Here is a 23868-nt window from a genome sequence, read left to right as displayed (position 1 = left end):
TACACCCTCTAATTATGATACAGGTCTTTCCTCACCTCTTATTATAGTCTTTGGTTTAAAATCTAATTTGTCTGATACAAGGATTGCCACCGCAGCTTTCTTTTGATGTCCATTAGCATGATAAATGGTTTTCCATTCCCTCACTTTAAATCTGGAGGTGTCTCTGGGTCTAAAATGAGTCTACTACAGACAGCAGTATCAATGGGACTTGCTCTTGAATCAAATCTGATACCCTGTGTCTTTTCATTGGAACATTTAGTCCACTTACATTGAGTAACTATTGAAAGATATAAATTCAATGCCACTGTTATTACCTGTAAAGTCACCCTTTCTGTATATTGTCTCTGTTCCTCTCTATGTTACTTTTGGGCTCTCTTTGCTTACAGCATCCCTTTTAATATTTCTTGCAGGGCTGGTTTAGTGATCACAAATTCTTTTAGTTTCCACTTGTCCTGGAAGCTTTTTATCTCTTCTGCTTTGAATGACATCCTAGCTGGATACAGTATTCTTGGCTGCATATTTTTCTTGCTTAGTGTGCTGAATATATCATGCCAGTCCCTTCCGGCCTATCAGGTCTCTGTGGATAGGTCTGCAGCCAATCTTATGTTTCTACTATTGGAGGTTACAGACCTCTTGTCCTGAGCTGCTTTCAGGACTTTCTGTCTCTGAGATTTGCAAGCTTCACTATCACATGTTGAGGTGTTGACCTATTTTTATTGATTTTTGAGGGGGATTCTCTGTGACTCCTGGACTTGAAAGCCTATTTCCTTCCGCAGATTAGGGAAGTTCTCCACTATAATTTGCTCCAATATAGCTTTTGCACCCCCTTCTTTTGGATCCCGATTATTCTAATATTGTTTGGCTTTATGGTGTCACTTCTCTCTCAAATTCTCCCCTCGTGATCCACTAGTTGTTTCTACTCTCTTTTTCTCAGCTTCTTTGTTCTCCATCATTTTGTCTTCTAGATCACCAATTCTCTAATTCTCTCTTCTGACTCAACTATCCTAGCAGTTTGAGCCTCCATTTTTAACTGCATCTCATTAGTAGCTTTTTATTTCAACTTGATTAGTTTTTAGTTCTTTTATTTCCCCAGAAAGGGATTTTCTAGTGTCTTCTATGCTTTTTTCAAGCCCAGCGAGTATCTTTAAAATTGTTATTCTGAACTCTAGTTCAGATATCTTACTTATATCCATACTAATTAAGTCCCTGGCAGTCGGTACTGCCTCTTATTCTTTTTTTTTTTTCTCCAAGCTTTTATTTATTTGAGAGAGAGAAAGAGCACAAGAAGAGGGAGCTGAAGTAGAGGGAGAAGCAGGCTCCCCGCAGAGCAAGGAGCTCGATGTGGCACTCAATCCCAGGACCCTGGGACCATGACCTGAACTGAAGGCAGACACCTAAATGACTGAGCCACCCAGGCATCCCTCCTGTTCTCTTCTTTTGAGGTGAATTTTTCCATCTTGTCATTCTGTCCAGAGCAGAACAGATGAATGAGAGAACAAAATACTAAAATGGTAACAACCCCAGAGATATATAGACTAAACAAATCAGAGGAGAACCAAACAAAAAAAATTTTTTAACAAAGAAAAGAAAAAGAACATAATCAGACCAGTGAACTGAACAGAGCAGTACTCTCAATCCTCTATGTATTTTAGTCTGTTTGTTAAAAAACTAGACCCCAAAAGTGTAAAGAAAGAAAAACTCATACAAGTACAAAAATAAAGTTAAATGCTATGAAAGGATAGAATGTAACTATAAAAATGAAAATCAAAAGACAAAAAAAAAAAAAAGGGGAGGACTATAAGCAGACAGGTGAATGAAGCAATATACTATATCCTGAGTGTATTTGGTAGGTTAGAAGAAACTACATCTCAAAATTGTAAAGAAAGAAAAACGTACACATACAAAAGTAAAATTAAATACATTGAAAAGACAATGTTATGGTTAAGGGTGAAAGTTAAATAAGACTAACCAAAAAAAAATGAAAAAGAATATGATCAGACAGGTGAGAACAGAGCCATACACTAGATTCTGGGTGCATTTTGGTCTGTTAGAAGATATTGCATCACAAAATTATAAAGCAAGAAAAACATATACATATACAAAAATAAAATTAAATACAATGAAAGGATAGAATGTAATTGTAAAAATGAAAATTAAGATTTAAAAAAAAGAACTGATAAAATAAGAAATTGGTTGAAAAAGGAAAGTGAAAAAAATTAAAATTGAAAGAGTGAAGAATCATGAGGGGAAAAAAAACATGAATTCTATGTATTATTTTCTGGAGTTTTGCAGTTCTCCATGATTCATAAACTTCATCTTAACTGGATGTTCTTGCTGATCTTCTGGGGGAGGGGCCTATTGCATTGATTCTCAGGTGTCTTTGCACAGGGCAAAATTGCCACCACCCTTGCCAGGGGGCCAGGCTAAGCAAACAGCTCCAGATTGTTCCAAGAGGCTTTTGTTCCCTAAAGGCTTTCTAGAAAGTGCAGTTTTAGAGGATGAGAATGAAAATGGTGGCCTCCTAATCTTCAGGCCCAGAGCTTAAAGCTCTGGGCCCCACTTGTCAGTGTGCCCTCAGGGAAAAGCAGTCATGTCTCCTGGACTCTGTGAGCACTCTGTGTTCACCAAACCTGTGACCAATCATGTTTATCTCAGACACCTGACCCCGTTTCAAGTCTCCAAACTCTGCAGACCCCTGTGGTATACACCTGCACCACCCCTGAATGGGAGGGGCATGTGTCTCATTGCAGTTCTGCCTCTTACTGGGCCCCTGCTCAAAGACTGATTAGCCAACGGGGACCATATTTCATGGCAACCTGGAGCTGAGAGGCCACTCCTGGGCTTCCTGATTGCCGCCAGCTTCCATGCTCCAATGGGAACCCTGCCACACTCAGGTACCCCTGGTCTTCCTGAGCCCCCAGGGATCCTGAGACCACATTGTCCCACCTAGGATTCCGCCCTCGTGTCGCCACCTGGGCACCTTTTAGACAGGGACATCCCTCACCAGAGCGGACTTCTAAAAGTTCTGACTTTGTGCTCCACGGCTATATCACTCCCATGCTGCCTTATGTAGGCTCCCTCCCACCCACCCCCCACCGGTTTATCTTCTAATATATGGCCTTGGATTCACTTCTCTGCACCTCCTACCATGCAAAAGGCAGTTGCTTTTCTATTTGTAGGGCTGCAACTATTCTTTCTTAGATCGCTGGCTGAGTTCACAGGTGTTCAGAATGATTGATAGCTATCTAGCTGAATTCCTGGGACCAGACAAAGCTAAGGTTTCCCATTCCTCTGCCATCTTGGACTGTCCCAAATTAAAATAAGGAGAAAGAACTTCACACCTATCAGAATAACTAAAATCCAAGAAACTGGCAATAGCAATTGCTGGTAAGGATGCAAAATAGTGGACTCTAGGCTTGGGGTAAGCCTGGAGCATCTTGTATTACCAAAAAGTGTGCCATTTTAGTATTTTGTTCTCTCATTCATCTGTTCTACTCTGGACAGAATGAAAAAATGGAAAAACTCACCTCAAAAAAAGAGAGTAATACTAGATCCCAAAGGTTTTTTTGTTTTTGTGTTTTCTTTTGTTTTGGGGTCCCCCCCTTAAAAGTTGTATGTTTTACATTTAGGTCTGTCATGTATCTTGAGTTTATTTTTGTATAAGCAGTGAGTTTGGAGGGTTTTTTTTTTTTTTGTATGAATAGATGTCCATTTGCTCAAGCATCATTTGTTTCGTCCTTCCTACCTACCCCTCCCACCCCTACCCAAAACAATGAGTGTATAATCAAAGGAATATAGAAAGTGAAAGTGCACTCAATGGCCAAGAAGAGGAACAAATTAATTTCTTAATTAAAGTAACAATACAGTATTAGATTATAAGTCAAAGTATAAAATATTATCCCCAAGTCCATACTGTTAGAGATAAATGAATAAGTGGGGATGAGACAAGTCTCTCACACAGAAGAGTTCTAAATAAGTTACGCAGATATGCCATCATCAAGGAAATAGAGAATTTCCCACTAACGTGTAAGCAACACACAGTGATTTGCTTTTGAAGAGTATAGTATGGAAAAAGGGAAAAAAACAGGTAATTTTACAATGTAAAAGTTTGACAAATACAGCCAAATGATCAAGGTCACTATCAGTGATATGCTGAAGTCTTCTCAAAGATAAGGAGTACAAGGAAAAATGACAATCATTTACAAACACTTCAAAGAAAACACTTTGCTATAAATCTAACATGTATAGAATTTGTATGCTGAAAATTACAAAATGCTGTCAAAGAAATTCAACAAAACCCTATTAAAATGGTGAGATATACCATATTCATGAACTAGGAGATTTAACAGAGTATGTCATTGAATGACATTCAAGTTTATGCAATTCCAATCAAAATTCCAGCAAGATTTTTGGGACATAGCCAATATACACAAGACTACTCTAAAATTCATACAGAAAACCAAAACAAGCAAACAAACAAACAAACCTAAAACAGCTAAGACATTTTAGGAAATGACTAAAATTAAAAACTGAAGCCGATTTTGAGACTGAGTATGTCACTAGAATAACCAAGACTGTGCTTCTGGCAGACAAACACAAATACCAACAGAAATGAGGAGGAAATCTCAAATTAGCCCCCAGAGAGGTATGGCCTAAGTCTATACTGTTGCACCTTTTTCAGAAATCAGTATGGACAACTGATTTCTGAAAAAGGTGCAACAAGCAATTGAAGAGAGGAATGACAGCCTTTTCAACAAATGATGCTTGAGCAAATGGACATCTATTCATACAAAAAAACCCCCCAAAAAACAAAAAAAAAACCCCTCCAAATTCACTACTTATACAAAAATGAACTCAAGGGCGCCTGGGTGGCTCAGTGGGTTAAGCCTCTGCCTTCGGCTCAGGTCATGATCCCAGGGCCCTGGGATCGAGTCCCACATCGGGCTCTCTGCTCAGCAGGGAGCCTGCTTCCCTTCCTTTATCTCTGCCTGCCTCTCTGCCTACTTGTGATCTCTCTGTCAAATAAATAAATAAAATCTTAAAAAAAAAAAAAAAAAAAGAACTCAAGATACATGACAGACCTAAATGTAAAACATATAACTTTTAGGGGGAAAAAACCCAAAACAAAAAAACCACAAAAACAAAAAACCTTGGGGATCTAGTACTAAGCAGTTAAGACTTCCTGAAATTAAAAACGTACAATCCAAAATAAATTGGACTTCATCAAAATCAAAAACTTTGATTATGCAAAAGACCATCTGAAGAGAATGAGAAAACAAGCCAGAGAGAGGGAGAAAATATTTGTGAGCCACATTCTGAAAAAGGACTGGTGTCTAAAATATACAGATAACTCCAAAAACTCAACAGTAAAAATCCCAATAATGTAAATTAGCAAACAGACAAATACATGAAACGACATTTCACTGAAGAGCATTTACATATAGCAAATAAAGGATGCTCCACGTCATTAGACATTTGGGAAATGCAAACTGAAATCACAATAGAAATCACTACTCACCAATGAGAATACTCTCCTGACAAAAAAACAGTGATAATAACCTATGTTGGTGAGGATGTATGGGATCTGGATCACTCATACATTGCTGCTAGAAATGTAAACTAGTACACAGCTACTCTGAAAAACAGTCTACCATGTTCTTAAAAAACTAAAACATACTTACCATATGACCCCGCAACTGCACTCTTGCACATTTATCCCTGAGCAATGAAAATTTATCTCATGCAGAAAGTTCTACACGAATGTTTGTGGTGGCTTCATTTGCGATAGCAAAAAAACGAAAACAACCTACATGTCCTTTAATGGGTGAAAGGTTAAACTATTCATCCGCATTCCGTGGAATGCTATTAAGCAATAAAACGTAAAGAACTATCAATACATGCAACAACTTCGATTAATCCCAAGAGAATTAGGCTGACTGAAGAAAAGCCAATCCTCAAAAGTTACATACATACATAATTCCATTTATACAACATTTTCAGAAGAAAAAATTTTACAAATGTTTAACAGATTCAAGGTTACCAGGGGTCAGGGATGGGTAAGGAAGGGGAGGTCACAAGGAGATGAATATGGTTATTCATATACGTGAACAACATGAGGGATCCCTGCAGTGATATTCTGTATTTTGCCTATGGTAGTGAACACACAAATCCACACAGGTGATAATACTATAAAGCACTAAATATAAATGCAAATGAAACTGAGCAACCTGAATATGGTCAGTGAACTATATCAATGTCAATATCCAAGTTGTGGTACTGTACAGTTTTAGAAGATGTTACCATAGTGGGGAAACTGGTAAAAGGTATAAAGACCTCTCTGTGATATTTTTTACAACTGCATGTGAATCTACAATTATCTTAAAAGTTTCATTTGAAATAACTGTGTCAAATAAAAAGGCAAGCCAGAGTGAGGAAAAAATTTTTGCAATGCATATATCTGATGAAGGATTTATCTATATTTTTAAAAAATCCTACAATCCAATATTAATGTAATTTTTTAAATGGACGAATTATTTGAACACTTAACCAAATGAGATTCAAAAATGGCAAATTAAGACGTAATAAGATGGTCAAACAATGAGATGCCACTACACAGACACCAACATGACTAAAAAAAGACTGAAAATACTAAGTGTTGAGAGAGGATGTGGAGCAATTGGAACACATCCCTAGAGGGAATGTAAAAATGGCACAGCCACTTTGGAAGACAGTTTGGCAGTTTCTTAAAGTTGAACATACACACTTACCATATGACCCAGCAATCCCACTCCTAGGTATTTACCTAAGAGAAATGAAAACAAATGTCCACACAAAGACTTGTACTCAAATGTTCATAGCAGCTTTATTCATAATCACAAGCAGCTAGAAATAACCCAAATATCCATCTACCGGATAATTTATAAAACCAATCATTACCTATCCATGGATAATCTCAGAAGTATTCTATTAAATGAAACTCAGCCAGCCAATAAAGGCTACATACTCTGATTCTACTTTTATGAATTTCTGGAAAAAGGAAAAAACTACAGTGAGAAAGAGAAGAAAACAAAAACAAAAAACTACAGTGATTTCTGGCCAAAAGCCAGTTGAAGGGAAAAAACACTGCCTATAAATGGTCATAAAGGAACTTTTTGGGCTAATGGAAATATTCTATATCCTTACTGTGGTGAAAGATGCACCAACTGTATCCGTTTATCAAAACTTATCAACTGCATCCTGGAAACTTGTGAATTTTATGCCAACTGCATCTCAGAAAGTATTAATTTTAATTTCTAATAATGCTGTAAGAACAGTTGAGAAGTTAGAGTACATTCATAAGTTTAAACAGGTATGGTTAAAAGCATGTAAACTTCATATAAATCATTTACCCATTTTTGTAAAAAATTAAGAACAAATCTATAATATTCTCTAATACCTTAATTTCTATTAACATGATATAATGTATAACCAAAATATTACTATAATGTAATCTTTTAAAAACATGGTATTTCTTGGGGAGCCTGGATAGCTTAGTCGATTAAGCATCTGACTCTTGCTTTGGTTCAGGTCATGATCTTAGGATCACGATCTCAGGGTTCTGAGAAGGAGCCTGGCACCAGGCTCTGCACTCAGCACAGAATCTGCCTGAGAATCTATCTCCTTCTCTCTCTGCCCCTCTTGCTCGTGCTCACTCCATCTCTCTCCCTTTTTCTAAAATAAATAAAATATTTTTATTTTATTAACTGTGTGTGCAAGCATATACTCAGGTATTTGGCTTTTTGGAATAAATATCAAATATAAAAATAAAACAATTTGAGGTCACTATAATAGAGATTCTTTAAGACACAAAACATTACCCAAAAGAAGTTCACTGAAAAAAATGTAAAAGGAATATTGCCCTTATGTGCAAATCTCAATTCCAAAATTGGCAAATTTAATAATGACAGGCATTTTCCACTGAGAAGTCTAATGGAAAGTTAGACAAGAACATAGAAAATGCAACTCTGGCCAAACTATTCCACAGTTCAAAATCTTCAAGTTTCCTAAGACTTTCTACCAACCGCTCTTGTTCAGTGTCTCTCTACCCGCTGTGGATGTTTTACAATCTGGCTCAAAATTTCTCAGACACTGAGAGATGGGGATCTGTCACCTTCACTTTAACATGGGGCTGTGTGAATGATCAACAGACTATGGCAGAAATGATGCTACAGTTCCTGGTGCCCCACAAACCTGAACTTTTAAGAATATTACAGTTCTTACTATTTGATACAAGTATTTTGGGTCTTATACTTGCATAAGAAATATAAGTTTATACCCAGTATTATGCCTATAGATATATATAGATGCTACTGATAATTTAGGCCAACATTCTGAATCAGTACCTTAAGAAAGGACACAGTTTATGGTCTAAAACAACTGCTCAAATTGAGCACATTTAGCACTTACTCAAACTGAACTTCTAGGGGCACCTGAGTGGCTTAGTGGGTTAAAGCATCTGCCTTCAGCTCAGGTCATGATCCTGGTGTCTTGGGATTGAGCCCTGCATCTGCTCAGCAAGGAGCCTGCTTCTCCTCTGTTGCTGCCCCCTGCTTGTCCCCACACGCTCGCTTGCTCTCTCTCTCAAATAAATAAATAAAGTGAACTTGTAGTCTTTGTTTTCTGTACAAGTCTGGTCCTTTAATCACTGGTAAAAGTATTACTTCCATCTAATATACTCTGTGTAGTACCTGGCACAACCAAATAGATATTAAAAATTTTATGCAGGGAACTACGCTTAGGAGAGGGTACTTCTCAATAACCAACTTGCTGAACAACACTATCAGTAGAATGGTCAGGCTGCACCTGTCTGCAGAATTATTCAGCAATTGAGAAGCAAATGAGTATCTTGGATATTTTTTTGTCATTCATCCTGGTACTTGAGACAAAACATACAACATGCTCCTGTTCCTTCCATTTTGGCCTGCTCTGAGGGCAGTTTTAATTAGAAAGGAATCTGAAAGACACATACATAATAATTTGGAGAGGCAAATTTGCAATCTGAAGGGTGGCACTCCCCTAGTTAAACTAAATTCCACATTCTCTCTGCATCTCCTCACTTTATTATCTGTACATAGGACTATTTGCTGTATTAAAATGTAAGATTCTTTTTAAAAAACTCCTTTTTGTATGCCCAATTTACTTTCCTACCTTCTACAATGAATGACGACCAAGAAACGTAACATATTCTTAATACTATTAAATCAAGAAAAAGCTCTATTCTGGAATAGCAACTACAACTTTCATACAATACTGAAGGCAGGTTCATCACAGCAGCTTAAGAAAAACCATGCTACCACTATAACAATTACTGAATTTATTTTGATCACTGAACTTCCAAGTTGAATTTTCTGAAACAAATTCAGTTAAAAAATCCTGCTAAGAGAAAAGTGTAATGACACTTCATTTACCTGAACAAAGACTCTACTGTATGAGAATTTGTCAAGTGAAAAGAAATGCACCACTATTTAAAATGTTAAGATATAAAATCTTTCTTAAAACTGATTAGGTAACCTTCTGAAATATTTGCAAATGTCTAAGGTTGTTTCAAAACGATGAGGAAAGGGGTGAAGGTGGTTTGGTTGGTTAAGCGTCACCTCTTGATTTTGGCTCAGGTCATGATCTCAGGATTGTGGAATTGAGCCCCACACTCAGCAGAGTCTGCTTGTCCCTCTCTCTCTGCCTCTCCTCCTACTGGGGAGCATGCACACACACTCTCTAAAATAAAATCTTTTTAAAAAATATGAGGAGGAAAGAAAGGAGTAGGGAGAATATAGATGAAACAAGGTCATCCATCTGTAATATTTAAAGCTGAGTGATGGACATATGTGGGTTCATAAACTATTCTACTTTTCTGGGGTTGAAATTCTTCATTTAAAAAAATTTACACTGTTGTAATCAAAATGTGGTGGTACCAGCATAAGGCTCAACCAGACCAAAGAAATAAAAATCCCAGAAATAAATCCATTCATCATGGTCAGTAGACTTGACAGAAGTGCCTAGACCAATCAACAGTGAAAGCAAGTCTCTTCAACAAATGGTACCAGTACCAGATATTCACATATAAAAGAAACTGAACCCCTAACTCATCTCAAATACAAAAACTGACAAAATGGGTTAAAGACCTAAATTTCAGAGCTAAAACAATTGAACTCTTAAGAAAAAAAAATACAGGTGAGTCATCATGACCTTGGACTTGGCAATAGACTCTTAACTATGACAGCAAAAATACAAGCAACATCAATGACAAAAAAAAAAAAAAAAAAGACTTCATCAAAATTAAAAATTTTTTTGGTAAAAAGAACACTACCAACACAATGGATAACAATCCACATAATGGAGGAAGATATTTACAAATCATGTATCTGAGAAGTATCCAGAATATACACAGAAGTCTTAAAACTCAACCTTAAAAATACAACTTAAAAATGAGTAAAGGACTAACATAGAATTTGTCCAAACAAGGCACACACATTGCTAGTGAATACATAAAAAAAAGAAGTTCATCATTAGTAACCAGGGAAATGCAAATCAAAATTACAATGGGACACCACTTCATAACAACTAGGATAACTATTAAAAATAACAACAACAAAAGCACCGGCAGAGATATAAAGAGATTAGAACCCTTTTACATTGCTGGTGAAAATGTAAAATGTTGCAGCCACTGTAAAATGTTTGGTGATAACATTTTTTACAAAACTAAAACAAGTAATACTAAAATTTACATGGAAACACAAAAAACCCCAAAGAGCCAAAGCAAGCTTGTGGGGGGTAGGGGAGAGGTAGGAGGGAGCTGTAGTTATCACAATCCCTGATTTCATGATATGCTACAAAGCTACATAATCAAAACAGTACAATACACCCACAAAAACAGACTTACAGATCAATGGAACAGAACAGAGAGCCCAGAAATAAACCAACACTTACATGGGCAATTAATCTATGACAAAGGAGGGAAGACTTTACAATGGGGAAAAGACAGTCTATTCAATAAATGGTCCTGGGAAACGTAGCTACTATATATAAAAGAATGAAACTGGACCACTTTCTTTTTTAAATTAAAGATTTTAATTATTTCACAAGAGCAGCACAAGTAGGGGGAATGGAAGAGGAAGAAGCAGGTTCCCAGGACCACAACCGCAGCCAAAGGCATATGTTTAACTGATTGAGCCACCCAGGCGCCCCAGAAAGTAAACTGGTGCAATTAATGGAGGGTCCTCAAAAAATTAAAAATAGAAATACAGTATGATCCTGTAATTTCACTACTGGCTATTTATTCAAAGAAAATGAAAACACCAATTCGAAAAGATATATGCACCTCATTATTTACTGCAACATTCTAATAGCCAAGATATGGAAGTAATCCAAGTGTCCACTAATAGATGAATGGATAAGGAAGATGTGGTGTGTGTGTGTGTGTGTGTGTATACACACACAATGAAACATTATACAGTCATAAAAAAGGATGAGATCCTGCCATTTGTGACAACATGGATGGACCTAGAGGGCAATATGGTAAGTGAAAAAAGACAAATACTGTATGATTAAACTCATGTGGAATCTAAAAAGAAAACAAAACAAAACATGAGTAAATAAATAAAAAGCAGAACAGACCTCCATAAATACAGAGACCAAAATGATGGCTGCCAGAGGGAAGGGGGTAGAGGGATGGGCATAATAGGTGAAGAGGAGTGGGAGATACAGGCTTTGAGTTATGGAATAAGTCAAAGGAATAAAAAACACAGCATAAGGAATACAGTCAATAATATTGTAATAGCAATGTATGGTGGTAGATGGTAGCTCTGCCTACGGTAAACATAGCATTATGCATTAACTTCTCCAATCACTACACTGTACACCTGAAACTAATGTAATAATGTGAGTCAACTGCACTCAAAAAGAGTCTGGTGGTTCCTGAAAAAGTTAAACATAGAAGTGCCATATTACCCACCAATCAATTCCATGCTTAGGTATATACTCAAGAGAACTGAAAACAGGGATTCAAATATCTGTACACATTCATAGCAGCGCTTTCCACAGTAGCCAAAAGGCAGAAACAATCAAAATGCCCACCATTGGATAAATGGATGAACATTATGTGGCATACATACACACAATGGAATATTATTTAGCTATAAAAACAAAATGAAGTGCTGATATGGTCGACAACATGGAAGAACCTCCAAAACATTACACTAAGTCAAAGAATGCAGACATAAAAGGTTACACATGGGGGCTCCTGGGTGGTTCAGTCAATTAAAACTGGACTCTTGGTTTCAGCTCAGGTCATGATCTTAGGGTCATGAGATTGGGCCCCATGCGGGGCTTCATGCTCATCAGGGAGTCTGCTTGGGATTCTCTCACTCTCCCTCTGCCCTTCCTCCATTTTGCACGCACAGGCATGCTCTCTTCTCTCAAATGCATCTTAACAACAACAACAACAACAACAACAACAAAAGGGGGGAGTGTCATACATGGTGTGATTCCATTATATGAAATAACCAGAACAGATCAACTGAAAGACATAAAATGGATTAGCGGTTGCCAGGGACTCAGAGAATGGGGAAATGAGGAGTGACTGTTAATGGGTACAGGATCTCCTTTGAAGGAGATGAAGTGTTTTAGAACTATATAGAAGAGACTGCACAATACTATGAATGTATTAAATGCCACAGAATTACATATCTAAAGTAGTTTTATGTTATGTGAATTTCACCTCAAACTTCACAAAACTGATTACATATCAATAAGAGCAAGCTAATATAACACTTCATTCATCATTCAGTAGTAGTAAGTTTATAGGCCTGAAAAACAATTTTGTCCTTAAACCAAACAGCAAAGAATGCACCTACCACTTATAAGTCTAATAATTTCCCCTTCATATTACCAAGAGGCTGAGATAAAATTTTGATAATTCTAAATATGTTCAGAATGAAAGCATGGAGAAAAAATTTACATAGAAAAAATAGTATTAGCCAGATTACCTATAATGAAAGTGTGCATTTCAAAAATTTATAAGCTATACCACAATGAAATGCAGTGTAAACCTTGTCTGCACCCTGGTTTGAACACACTGTGAAAAGCCATTATGCAGCTAGAAATTTTACATATGGACTGAATACTAAATATTAGAGAATTTGGGGGCGCATGGGTGGCTCAGTTGGTTAAGCGACTGCCTTCAGCTCGGGTCATGATCCTGGAGTCCCGGGATCGAGTCCCGCATCGGGCTCCCTGCTCAGCAGGGAGTCTGCTTCTCCCACTGACCTCTCTCCTCTCATGCTCTCTCTCATTCTCTCTCAAATAAATAAAAAAAAATTTTAAAAAGACTTTGAGACATTTAAAAAAATATTAGAGAATTTGTGTTAATTGTACTAGGTGGGATAAGGATACTGTGGTTGTATTAAAAAATGTTTAGGGAGAAAATGTCAAGGTATTTATAAAATAAAGTACATATAACAAAAATAGGTACAAAATACTAGCAATGATTAGATCTAGGTGATGAGTATGTGGGAGTTCATTTTACTATTTCTTCAAATTTTGTGTGCTGGAAATTTTTATACTAAAAAAAATTACAAACTTTCATAAACAGAAAGTAAACTTTGGAATGAATCAGGAACCTACTACTTTGTCTCATAATTTCTGGAGTCTGGAAAGGTAATGCCTTCCCAACATTTCATTTCTTTGAGACTCTTTTAGGTATTAATACACCTAAAAGAGGAAATCACTTTTCATTATTTTGACTTCAGAGCAAATTAAATTCTTGAAAACTGAAAATCCACTGAGTATGTGCCTATTTTTTTTTCTAGGTTCAGCTCTGGCATTTAAGTAGTATCTAGCTTTAAGTAAAAGGTCTGGAGTGAAGGATTATAAAATAAAATGAAAATATTGGACAGGTGCATGTCCTAGTACTGTTTTATGGAGCATTAAATACTGACTTTCTATATGCAAAGTAAAATTTCAAATCTAACCACTTAAAAAAAAGAACAGGCTGTATAAATTCTAACCCAGGATAAAAGGAAGAAAATAGAAAAAAAGGATGGCAGAATTGGTACAAATGAAAACAAAACAGATGGCTGAGGTAAGGTCAAATATATAATTAATACAAGCAATATAAGTGACTTTAAACCCTTAATGATAGGGTATCAAATCCTATTGTAAAAATTCAGTGTTATACTGTTTACCAAAAGATGGACCTTAAAACAGCTACAAAGAAAGGTTAAAAGGGAAAAAATGGAACGCTCAACAAAACATTGGGAAACAAAATCCGAAAACTTTATAAGAATTATATATCATGACCAAGTGGGAGCTATCCTAGGATAGCTCGGCTGATTGAAAATAAAACACATGTAAACAGAAAAAAATACAAAACAATATGATCATCTCATTAGATGAAGAAACAGCATACAACAAAATCCAACACTTTTTTTGTGGTAAAAACACTCTATAGGCTTGGAATAGAATAGAAATTCCTCAACCTGGAAAAAGGCATCCAGGCAAAACAAAAACATAGTTAACATCATACCTAATGGGTAAATACTGAAAGCTTTCCCCCCTTAGGATCAGAAACAAGACAAGAATGAATGTTTACTCTCCCTACTTCCAGTCAACATTGTACTGCACAACCCAGCCAGAGCTTTCAGCAAGACAAAGAAGCAAAAGACATTCAGACAAGAAAAGGTAGAAATTATCTGACCTTGAAGATGACATGATCGTGTCCACAGAATACACACACACACAAGACCACTAGAGCTAATAAATGAGGGTGTACTACATAAATTATATTTAAACAATGCACTAGTAATGACAATCTGAAAATGAACTTAAAGTAATTCCATTTGCAATAATGTAAAAAAGAATTAAATGCTTAGGAATAATTTTTTTAAAGATTTTATTTATTTATTTGACAGAGAGAGAGCACAGGTAGGCAGAGCAGCAGGCAGAGAGAGAGGGAGAAGTAGACTCCCTGCTGAACAGGGAGCCCAATGTGGGACTTGATCCCAGGACCCTGGGATCATGACCTGACCCGAAGGCAGACGCTTAACTGTCTGAACCACCCAGGCGCCCAGGAAACATTTTTTTTAAAAACTGCAAACACTGAACTCTAAAAACCATTTAAAAAAAAAATCACTGAAACTGAACACCTAGTAAGTGGAAAGATATCCTACATTCATGACCAAAAGGCGTAATATTCTCAATACTCCCAAAATTGACCTATAAATGAAATGCAACCCCAATCAAAATCTTGCTGCCTTTTTTGTTGCAGGAATTAGAAAGTGATTCCTAACATCTGTATGGAAATATAAGAGACACAGAATAGCCAAAACTATCTCAAAAAGTTAGAAAAATCACTTTCCAATTTGTGAACTTACTACAAAACTACAGCAATCAAGACAGTGTGGTACTGCAATAAAGACACAAAATCTATGGAATATTGTAAGTCCAGAAACAAACGCCTACACATATGGTCAATCAATTTTGACAAGGAATTAAGAAGAAAAGCCTTTTTAACAAATGGTGCTGGGATGACTGGCTATCTATATGCAAAAATGAAGCTGGATCCCTACCTCACAAACAAAAAGTAACTCAAATAGCTCAAACGTCAAACTGTAAGAGCTAAAACTATAAAGCTACTAGAAAGAAAAGTACCAGTACACAAATATTAATATTTAATATTAAGTCACCTTTATGACTTTGGATTTGGTGATAGTTTCTTTGATCTGAGGCTAAAAGCACATGCAACCAAAGAAAAAATAAATCGTACTTTATCAAAATTAGAAACTTTTGTGCTACAAAGGACACCATCAAGAAAGTGAAAGGACAGGAGCACCTGGCTGGCTCAGTCAGTAGAGTATGCAACTCTTGATCTCAGGGTTTTGAGTCTGAGCCCCACTTTGGCTGTAGAGATAACTTAAAATCTAGAAAGAAAGGAAGGAAAGAAGGAAACGAATGAACAACCTCCTAAGGGAGAAAATAACCCAGAGAATGGGACAAAATATTTGCAATCATATCTGATAAAGAATCTGTATCTAAAATATATAAAGGACTCATTCCTCAAGAATAAAGAAGTCAATTTAAAAATAGGCAAAGGATCTGAACCGACAGTTCTCCAAACAAGATATACAAATGTCCAATAAGCACACGGGGACATACTCAACACCTTAGGCCATCATGGAATGCAAACTAAAATCCCAGGAAGACACCACTTCACACCCATTAGAATGGCTGTAATTAAAAAAGTCAGATAAGTGTTGATGAAGATGTGGAGAAATTGGAATTCTAATACACTGTTGATTGGAATGTAAAATGGAGCAGCAGCTTTGGCAGTTCCTGAAAAAAAGTTCAACTGCCTGGAAGTTTCTGAAGAAGTCAAACACAGAGTTACCCTATGATCCAACAATTTCACTCCCAAGTATAAACCCCAGGAACTGAAAACATATGTCCACATAAAAACTTGGACATGTATTTGTATAGCAGTATGATCCGTAACAGCCAAAAAGTAGAACCCCGATGTCCATCAACTGATGAATGGGTAAATAAAATGTACTATATTCATGTTATAGAATTTTAGAACATTATTCTAGACTTAGAAGAAATGCCAACTACAATATCATCAGTCATACTTCTTAGCTTCATCAAAGTTCAGTACCTGAAACCCAATAACATAAATTTGAGTTAAAACTGTACTTAACTGTATTTTCAGGGATCGCTATCCAAAGTTTACAGCTTGAATGAAGTTTCAGAAAAGCCAAACAAGTCTTTTATATTACAATGGAAGGTATATGTCTATCACCAAAAGGAGGACTGAAAACCAATTATTCTGAAAAAATAACTGCTACCTGGTGAAAAAATAGAAATTCCTCTGAAAGAACATATCTGAAATTTTATAGACCATGTCTGATGGGAAGGTCTGAAACATTAAATTGTCATTGCTTTCACTTTAAATATACAGACAATAAGTTACATAATTAAACTAGTTAAGGGAGAAAGAAATTCTTTAAAGAAATTTTGGCACTGACTGACCTACTGACAGTGGCTGTCATTTTTCTATTCTCCCTCCTTTTTTGAGTTCTTAATCTTTAATAGTTCTTTCACCAGTAAAGAGCAGATATTAATTTTTCTTTGGAAAGCCTGTTATTTTGGAATATCGACATTTCTTAAATCAACTAGTACCCTACAGTGAAAAGCCATAGGTTCTAGAGTTGGATTTGGCTTAATAGCTGAGAGGTTCTAAACCTCAAGCACATTATTATATTAAATCCCACTTTCCTCTTCTGTATTATTATATAGTAGTTCTTAAATCTCTATACTTTCCCCCTTCATTCCAGATTCTCAAATTAATTACAACATGGTTATTGGTTCTACATGAAGTATTTTTAAAATATTTTATTTATTTGTCAGAGACAGAGTGAGAGAGTGAGTGAGCCCAAGCAGGGGGAATGGGAGGCAGAGGGAGAGGGAGAAGCAGGCTCCCCACTGAGCAGGGAGCCTGATGCAGAACTTGATTCCAGGACCCTGGGATCATGACCTGAGCTGAAGGCAGATGCTTAACCGACGGAGCCACCCAGGTGTCCCTACATGAAGTATTTTCATTAAAATCATATAAATACTGTTAGGACAAGCTGTGTTACTGTGATTACTTCAATACTGTTTAATAAGGGTTCAAAATACCTGTATATTTTGGACTATAATTTCTCAACAGTTCATATTTGTCACAGGGCATAAATTAGAAAGGGTAAGAAAAAGGAGTCATTTCAGTGTCACTAACTAAAATATTTGAATGCTGCTACATCTTTAATTTTCTCCCTGCCCGCCCTTTACTATTTACCTACTATCACAAACTAATAACCTAATCACAATTCAGTTGTCACCCTTTTCACATCTATCCTAATAAGAGTTCACTAAGTTAGTTAGACAAAAGATAACCATCTTAAAAGTTTTCTTATTAAGCAAAAACAGAAAAATTACTATATTAACAGCAACCAAACTATAAGATGCCTAGGAATAAGCCAAACAAGAAATATTCTAAACAAATGAAAAAAATAAAATTTTACTGATATACAATTAACCAAATAGAGAAGGATGTTTTATTAGTGATTTGTTTACCACTATAATTTGATCACCTAGAATAACACTTGGCACTTAAGTGATTAAGCAATTTCCTGAATGGGATGATGCAATGATGACAAGTGTATTAAATATTCTAAAAATGTAATGGGACTCCCAATTAAAACCAATCTCAAAGGTTTTTAAAAGAACTTGATAAATTCACCTATTACATTAAAAAAGAAAATCTTAAGTGGGTAAAATATCAAGAGCATGAACACAACCACAGATGTCTTAAGCTGTGCTTCAGTACTTCTCAAGCATTTCTATTCTCTGTTTGACAAACACTAGTGACAGTCAAAGAGCTTGGAAAATATCTCACAAAGGCCCAAATCTAGTTTAGGAATCCCTAAATCAGCTGTTCTCAAAGTAGTCCCCAAGACCTGTTCAGGGGGTCTAAACTAATTCAAGAGATCAAAAACTATTTTCAAAATAATACTAAGAGGCTATTAGACTTTTTCATTCTGATTTTCTCACAACTGCACAGTGGAGTTTCCCAGAGGTCACATGATGTGTGATATTGCTACAACACTAAGTGCACAAACAGATGAGAATCAAGTTCTCTTCTTACTAAGCCAGACAGTAAGGAAGTTTGCAAAACTGTTTACTAATACCAGTCTTCTTGTTTTTTTTGGTAAATGATTACTTAACGATGTCATTTAAGTTAATGTGTTTATTGTTTTTTTTTTTTAATTTTATTTAAGTAAACTCTTTGCCCAAGATGGGGTTTGAACTTACCACCTCAAGATCAAGAGCTGGATGCTCTACCAACTGAACCATTCAGGAGCCCCTAGTTTTTATTCTTAAATTAATAATTACTTTAAAAACTTTTAATTTGTAACATAGTAAGTATCCATATAACCCACAAAAAGGTAAAGGGGTAGTAGGACCAAAGTCTGAGAACTGCTGTTCTAACCAAACCGCTGACACTTGGTGCTTCAGTTAAACAATGCTTTGCTCACCTAATGGATCAAATGAAAGAACTGAAGAAACTTAGATGAATAAAGTGCAATTAGTGGTCAAGCAACATCAAAAATGACTGCATCAGCTCCCCAGAGATCACCACTATAGAAGGTTAAAGTTACTATAAGCTAACAACAAAAATTTATCATCTGCTTTCTTATTCATTTATGGCAACCTAGGACTTCTCTTCCTCCCATGTATTAATTTCCTAAAGTATTAGTACAGGAACAAGCTAAAGAACAGAACTCTTGGATTATATATCTTTTTTCTTTTTTGATCTAATATATGCAGATAGGTCTTTTTTTTTTAATTAATTCAAGTACATACAAATTAGAAATAAATTCCTTTGTTGAGCTAGACCATTTGCCACTTGATCCACTCCCTCTCTGGAAAGCTCTGGACTACCCGCTATACTCAGAGCTCCTTCTGGGCAGGTTCCTCAAGTAGATCACCATGTTTTCTATCATAGGGAGGGACTCCGGTACCCTAATCATATCTGACTGACTAGGATGAATGTCTGACATTATGGAAAGCATCTAACGGTTAGGCAACTGTCTGAGAGATAGCTAGAACTCTCAAGACCAGGGAATTTGCCAGTAATGACAGGAACAATATCTGAGTTAAAACAAGGAATAGTGGAGTCACTATACTGGTTCACTGCTGGTATAAAGAACCACAGCAAAAAATTACCTGATGCTGTACATATCCTAGAACTCTACGGAATCCTGAAAGACCTTCCAGTTCCTGAATGACATCCCCACCTCATGATAGCTGCTGGTGAGATAGATAAAATAATTCTCTTTCTTCCCTCTGTATCCTTTTTTTTTCCCTTTTGGTGGGGGTGGGGGAGTATTAATCCTATTAAGGTGACACACTAACTTCCTTATAATCTAAAAAATAGAACTACCACACTTAAGGGATCAAACAAAAAAGGGACCAGAATAAAGAACTGGAGGCTGTGAAAAATGAAATAACCTAGATCTTTTTTTTCTTTACACTCATCAGTAAGAGAACATCAATCGTATTGTGTCAACAGAAGGACATCACTAGAACACACAAAATCCCATAAGGTCCCATTATGTAAACTGATGACTGTGAGAATCATGAAAATACTGGCCTTATATTTTGTATGATCTACAGATATTGAATCCTAGCCCTTCTTTCTTTTTTTTTTTTTTTTAAGATTTTATTTATTTATTTGACAGACACGAGTGGAAAGCAGAGGCTTTAACCCACTGAGCCACGAGGGCGCCCCCTAGCCCTTATTTCATCAAGAATTTCTCCAATCAACTGAAAAAAGGCAGGAAAACTTACTGAATATCTTATAAAATCTCATTCCCAGAATTACACAAACTGGAACAAAATTTGAGAACAGCTTTTAAACAAAAGTCACTGATAGAACAAAGCATATATTACCCAAATAAAATTAGATACTCAGATGAAATAAAACCTAATTTTAAATGAACACTGTGTGGATGAGAAGTTAAAATAAGGATTAAAAAAAGGAAGTAAGGATTAAAACGATCAAGTATTTTTTGCTCTTTCCAACCTGAAAAGCGACTCAATTCCCTATATCTTGATAACTAATTAGCAGCTGCTCATTTCTCACCCCGTTCTACCTGGCCAGAAAACATGTTCAGTTTAACATAGCTTGCAAGGCAAGGGGTGGTGGGATGAATGTACAATCTTTAAAAGTGGAGATCTTTATACAAGAGAATAAAACCAGACAAGTATCTCATTTTACACAAACAAGAATATTAGTCCTAAAATACAGCTCTTTCTAGACTTTCCTCCTAGTGTATGTTTTTGTTTCTTTTTAAAATATGCAAAATATGCTTGAAAAAAACTTTATTTAAATAAAGAGAAAGTCAAAGCAAACTAATTTCCAAGTAGTGGAACTTCCCTGCTACCCTCCTCACCCCCAAAATATCCTCCCTGTCCTCCTTCCCTCCAAAATATCTTACGAGGAATGCCAAAGTAAAAAGGCCAAGCCGTTCCAGTCAAAGGTGGACTTCTGCAAAACCCTGCAATTTCTTAGTTATTTGAAAGGTATTCAAGCAAAGGAGTCCATGAAGCATTTGAAAATAAACAAAACTTGATATTGGCATATGAGAAAATAAATTTTTCGATTACATTGCTAACACGTTTGCTTCAAAATGAGCCAAAATATAAGAGCACAAATTAGTCTGATGAGGTTAAAAAAAAACAGTAGTAGCATTCTTTCTATACTACCAAACCAATCACTTAATAGGCTCCAGTGTTTACACTTTCCATCACTCACCAAAATCTTCATGAATCAGTAAGAAACACTCTTTTCTATAAATAAACAAGAATAAATATCTCCCCTCTGAATAGCTTTATTCCATTATGAAAGAGCTTACAAAGCAAAAGATGTAAGGAAAAGAACATATACATGTATTTTTTTTTTAAACTAAAGAACATGACTTCCGCAATCTTGAACCAAACCAAGAAAAAAATTTTTTTTTTAAATAAGACAATGAAATTAGGAAAATGAGTGGATACTCAATAATATTTAAGATACCCTTCTTAATATTCCTTAGGCTTGATAACTGAAGTTGCTTTTCTCAAGTGTTTACCTTTCATATACACCTGAATGATTACCACATTAAGACTGATGTGGCTTTAAAATATCTCAGGTGGATGGAACAGGAATGGTCATGGGATAGCCATGGTTGAAACGGCTAATCTGTATACGAAGCTTTATTACACTCCTCTTTCCGTAAACCGTTTAAATAAAAACGTATCCTATGCGTCAAAACATCCTGTCAAAAGCAGAGAAATTTTTGTCCCACTAAATCACCCAGAAGTCTGCTTATTTTCTCTCATTTACCTGGTGATTAACAAGTTCTAGTCTGCAAACCAGTTAACTTCTTCCACTAGATCCGCAGCTGAAATACAAGGCTCACCCTGGTGTCTTTTAATTCCGCTCATCACTGATGAGTGTCAGGTGAGCAAACAATCCAGGAATTATAATTAGTAGTCATTTTAACATTAAAACCTGATACCCATTTTGAGTCAAAATGAACTATCAGAGGTTGCTGGTTTGGGGGCTTTTGTTGTTGTCTTGTTTTTTTAATTTACCTTTATTTTACATTTACCTTTATTTAACTTTCAATTTACCTTACTCTCCCCCTAGTATTTGAACTAAGTTTGGCGAACAGATGTTCACTCTCAGGGAGTAAACTTTGAGAAGAGTAAAAGGTTTCAATCGAATGGGACACACAGAAATGGTGCAAAAATTTCGGGGTACGTAACTCTACATACACCCTTACACTCCCTCCCCCCAAAAGCCTTTTAAGAGGTTAGAAAGGAGAGACCCTGGTTGGTTGGTTTTGTCTCCTCCTCCTCCCTTCTTAGGGGGAGGTGCTAAAAAGCAAAGAAATCGCCAGAAGACGGGCCGGAAGAAGGAAAGCGAAAAGCACGGAGTATGGACAACCAGACCTTAAAATTGAAAACTGTAACCAAATTAAATGAAGTTAAAAGGGTGTAACCTAGTAAACACCTCCCTGTAACTCCAATCACCTGAGCGTCTCAGAGTTAAGAAACCTAGCTGTAGGTACACTCATATTCGAACTCTCCTCTCTTCACGTACTCACAGGTACAAAGGCACAAAAAGAACTCTTCCTGACCCTTGCCAATAGTAGCGCCGCAAAAACAACTCTCACGCTGGCCCGAGCCACGCTGGCCAGGCGTCTCCGGCCCAGCGAAGCCACCCGAGTCCCTCCCCATGGGGCAAGGAACCCCCAAACCACTGTCCCGCTCCTCAGGCAAGACACCCCTCTTTCCAGGCCGGGCGAGAGGTAGCGGAGGGACGGAGCCTCCACTGGAAGAACCCGCTCGCCGCCGAGGCCCTCTGCGCCCGCCCGGAACTGGGGTCTTGGCCCCGTGCCGCCCATTCTGGACCCAGGCCCGGAGCCCCGTGGTGCCTGGCGCGAGCCTCGCCCCCGGGCCACCCCGCGCCGGAACCCGCGCGAACCACTGAGCTGCGCCGGACGCCGCCGTGTGGACCCGGTCACTGGCTACCTGTCTTCGCTCTTGTTTTTCTGCTTCTTCCCCATCGTGTGTCAGCGGCGCTCGTAGCCCCAGCCCCTCTATTCGGTCTCTCACAGACCCACTGTCCCCCAGCCGACTTTGGTCTCTTTTCGGCTTGGTTCCCCTCGCAGTGCCGCCTCTCGCACCCGGCTCTCCACAGACCCGCGCACTGGGACAGGGCACATATGGTGTGAGCTCTCAGTGCGCAAGCGCATCGCCTCGCCGCTTCGGCGTGGGGACGCAGGGCGCGGCTCATCGAGAGCTGCGCTTTAGGTAGAGCGTCTCCAGTTGACCCGCCAGCCAGGCGGGAGCCTGAGCGCCCCCTTTCCGCAAGCGTCCGCCGCGCAAGAATAACAGCCGGGTGTCCTGGTTCTAGAACCCTGAGACAGACAATGAAGCTGAAAATTCCCCATGTCAGCTCCATCTCTGAGGGGAACGCAGACTTGGGAGTTCTGGAGCTCCCCTCAGGAGTAAGCCTTGGGCTTTCCTTCCATCTCTGTATCTTTGTATTCTCAACCGCACGCAGTTCAGTAACGAAACACAATGAACCAGTATAGGCACTCCAGGTAATAAATCTAGGACAAATTGGGACTCTCAGTAACGTCCTTTAATTATAAAGTCTGTTCAGTCACTAAAAAACAACTACCATGAACAAGGACACACCCTTAATTCCCCGAAATAGAAATTAATCTTTACATTCAAAGTGAGAGC

The 23868-nt window shown here is 37.3% G+C and overlaps 1 protein-coding gene across 2 annotated transcripts in view; it reads right to left on the bottom strand.

Annotated features, from left to right (window-relative positions):
• The window catches only part of EIF5B (eukaryotic translation initiation factor 5B), an 85679-nt gene extending 62214 nt beyond the window's left edge, over nucleotides 1-23465 (bottom strand). Inside the window, exon 1 of one of the 2 annotated variants that reach the window (XM_032840320.1) lies at nucleotides 23149-23465. In XM_032840320.1, coding sequence (XP_032696211.1) covers nucleotides 23149-23183 — 35 coding nt within the window. In that variant the 5' untranslated portion in view covers nucleotides 23184-23465. The remainder of the gene's footprint in view (nucleotides 1-23148) is intronic. The other variant, XM_032840319.1, reaches the window with a different exon arrangement.
• Between the last annotated feature and the right edge of the window lie 403 nt (nucleotides 23466-23868).

The sequence above is a fragment of the Lontra canadensis genome, unplaced genomic scaffold (genome assembly GCF_010015895.1).
Source record: "Lontra canadensis isolate GAN:19392208 unplaced genomic scaffold, GSC_riverotter_1.0 scaffold112, whole genome shotgun sequence".
NCBI lineage: Eukaryota > Metazoa > Chordata > Mammalia > Carnivora > Mustelidae > Lontra > Lontra canadensis.
The sequence above is the reverse complement of the archived record's forward strand: the minus strand, read 5'-3'. Positions and strand labels throughout refer to the sequence as shown.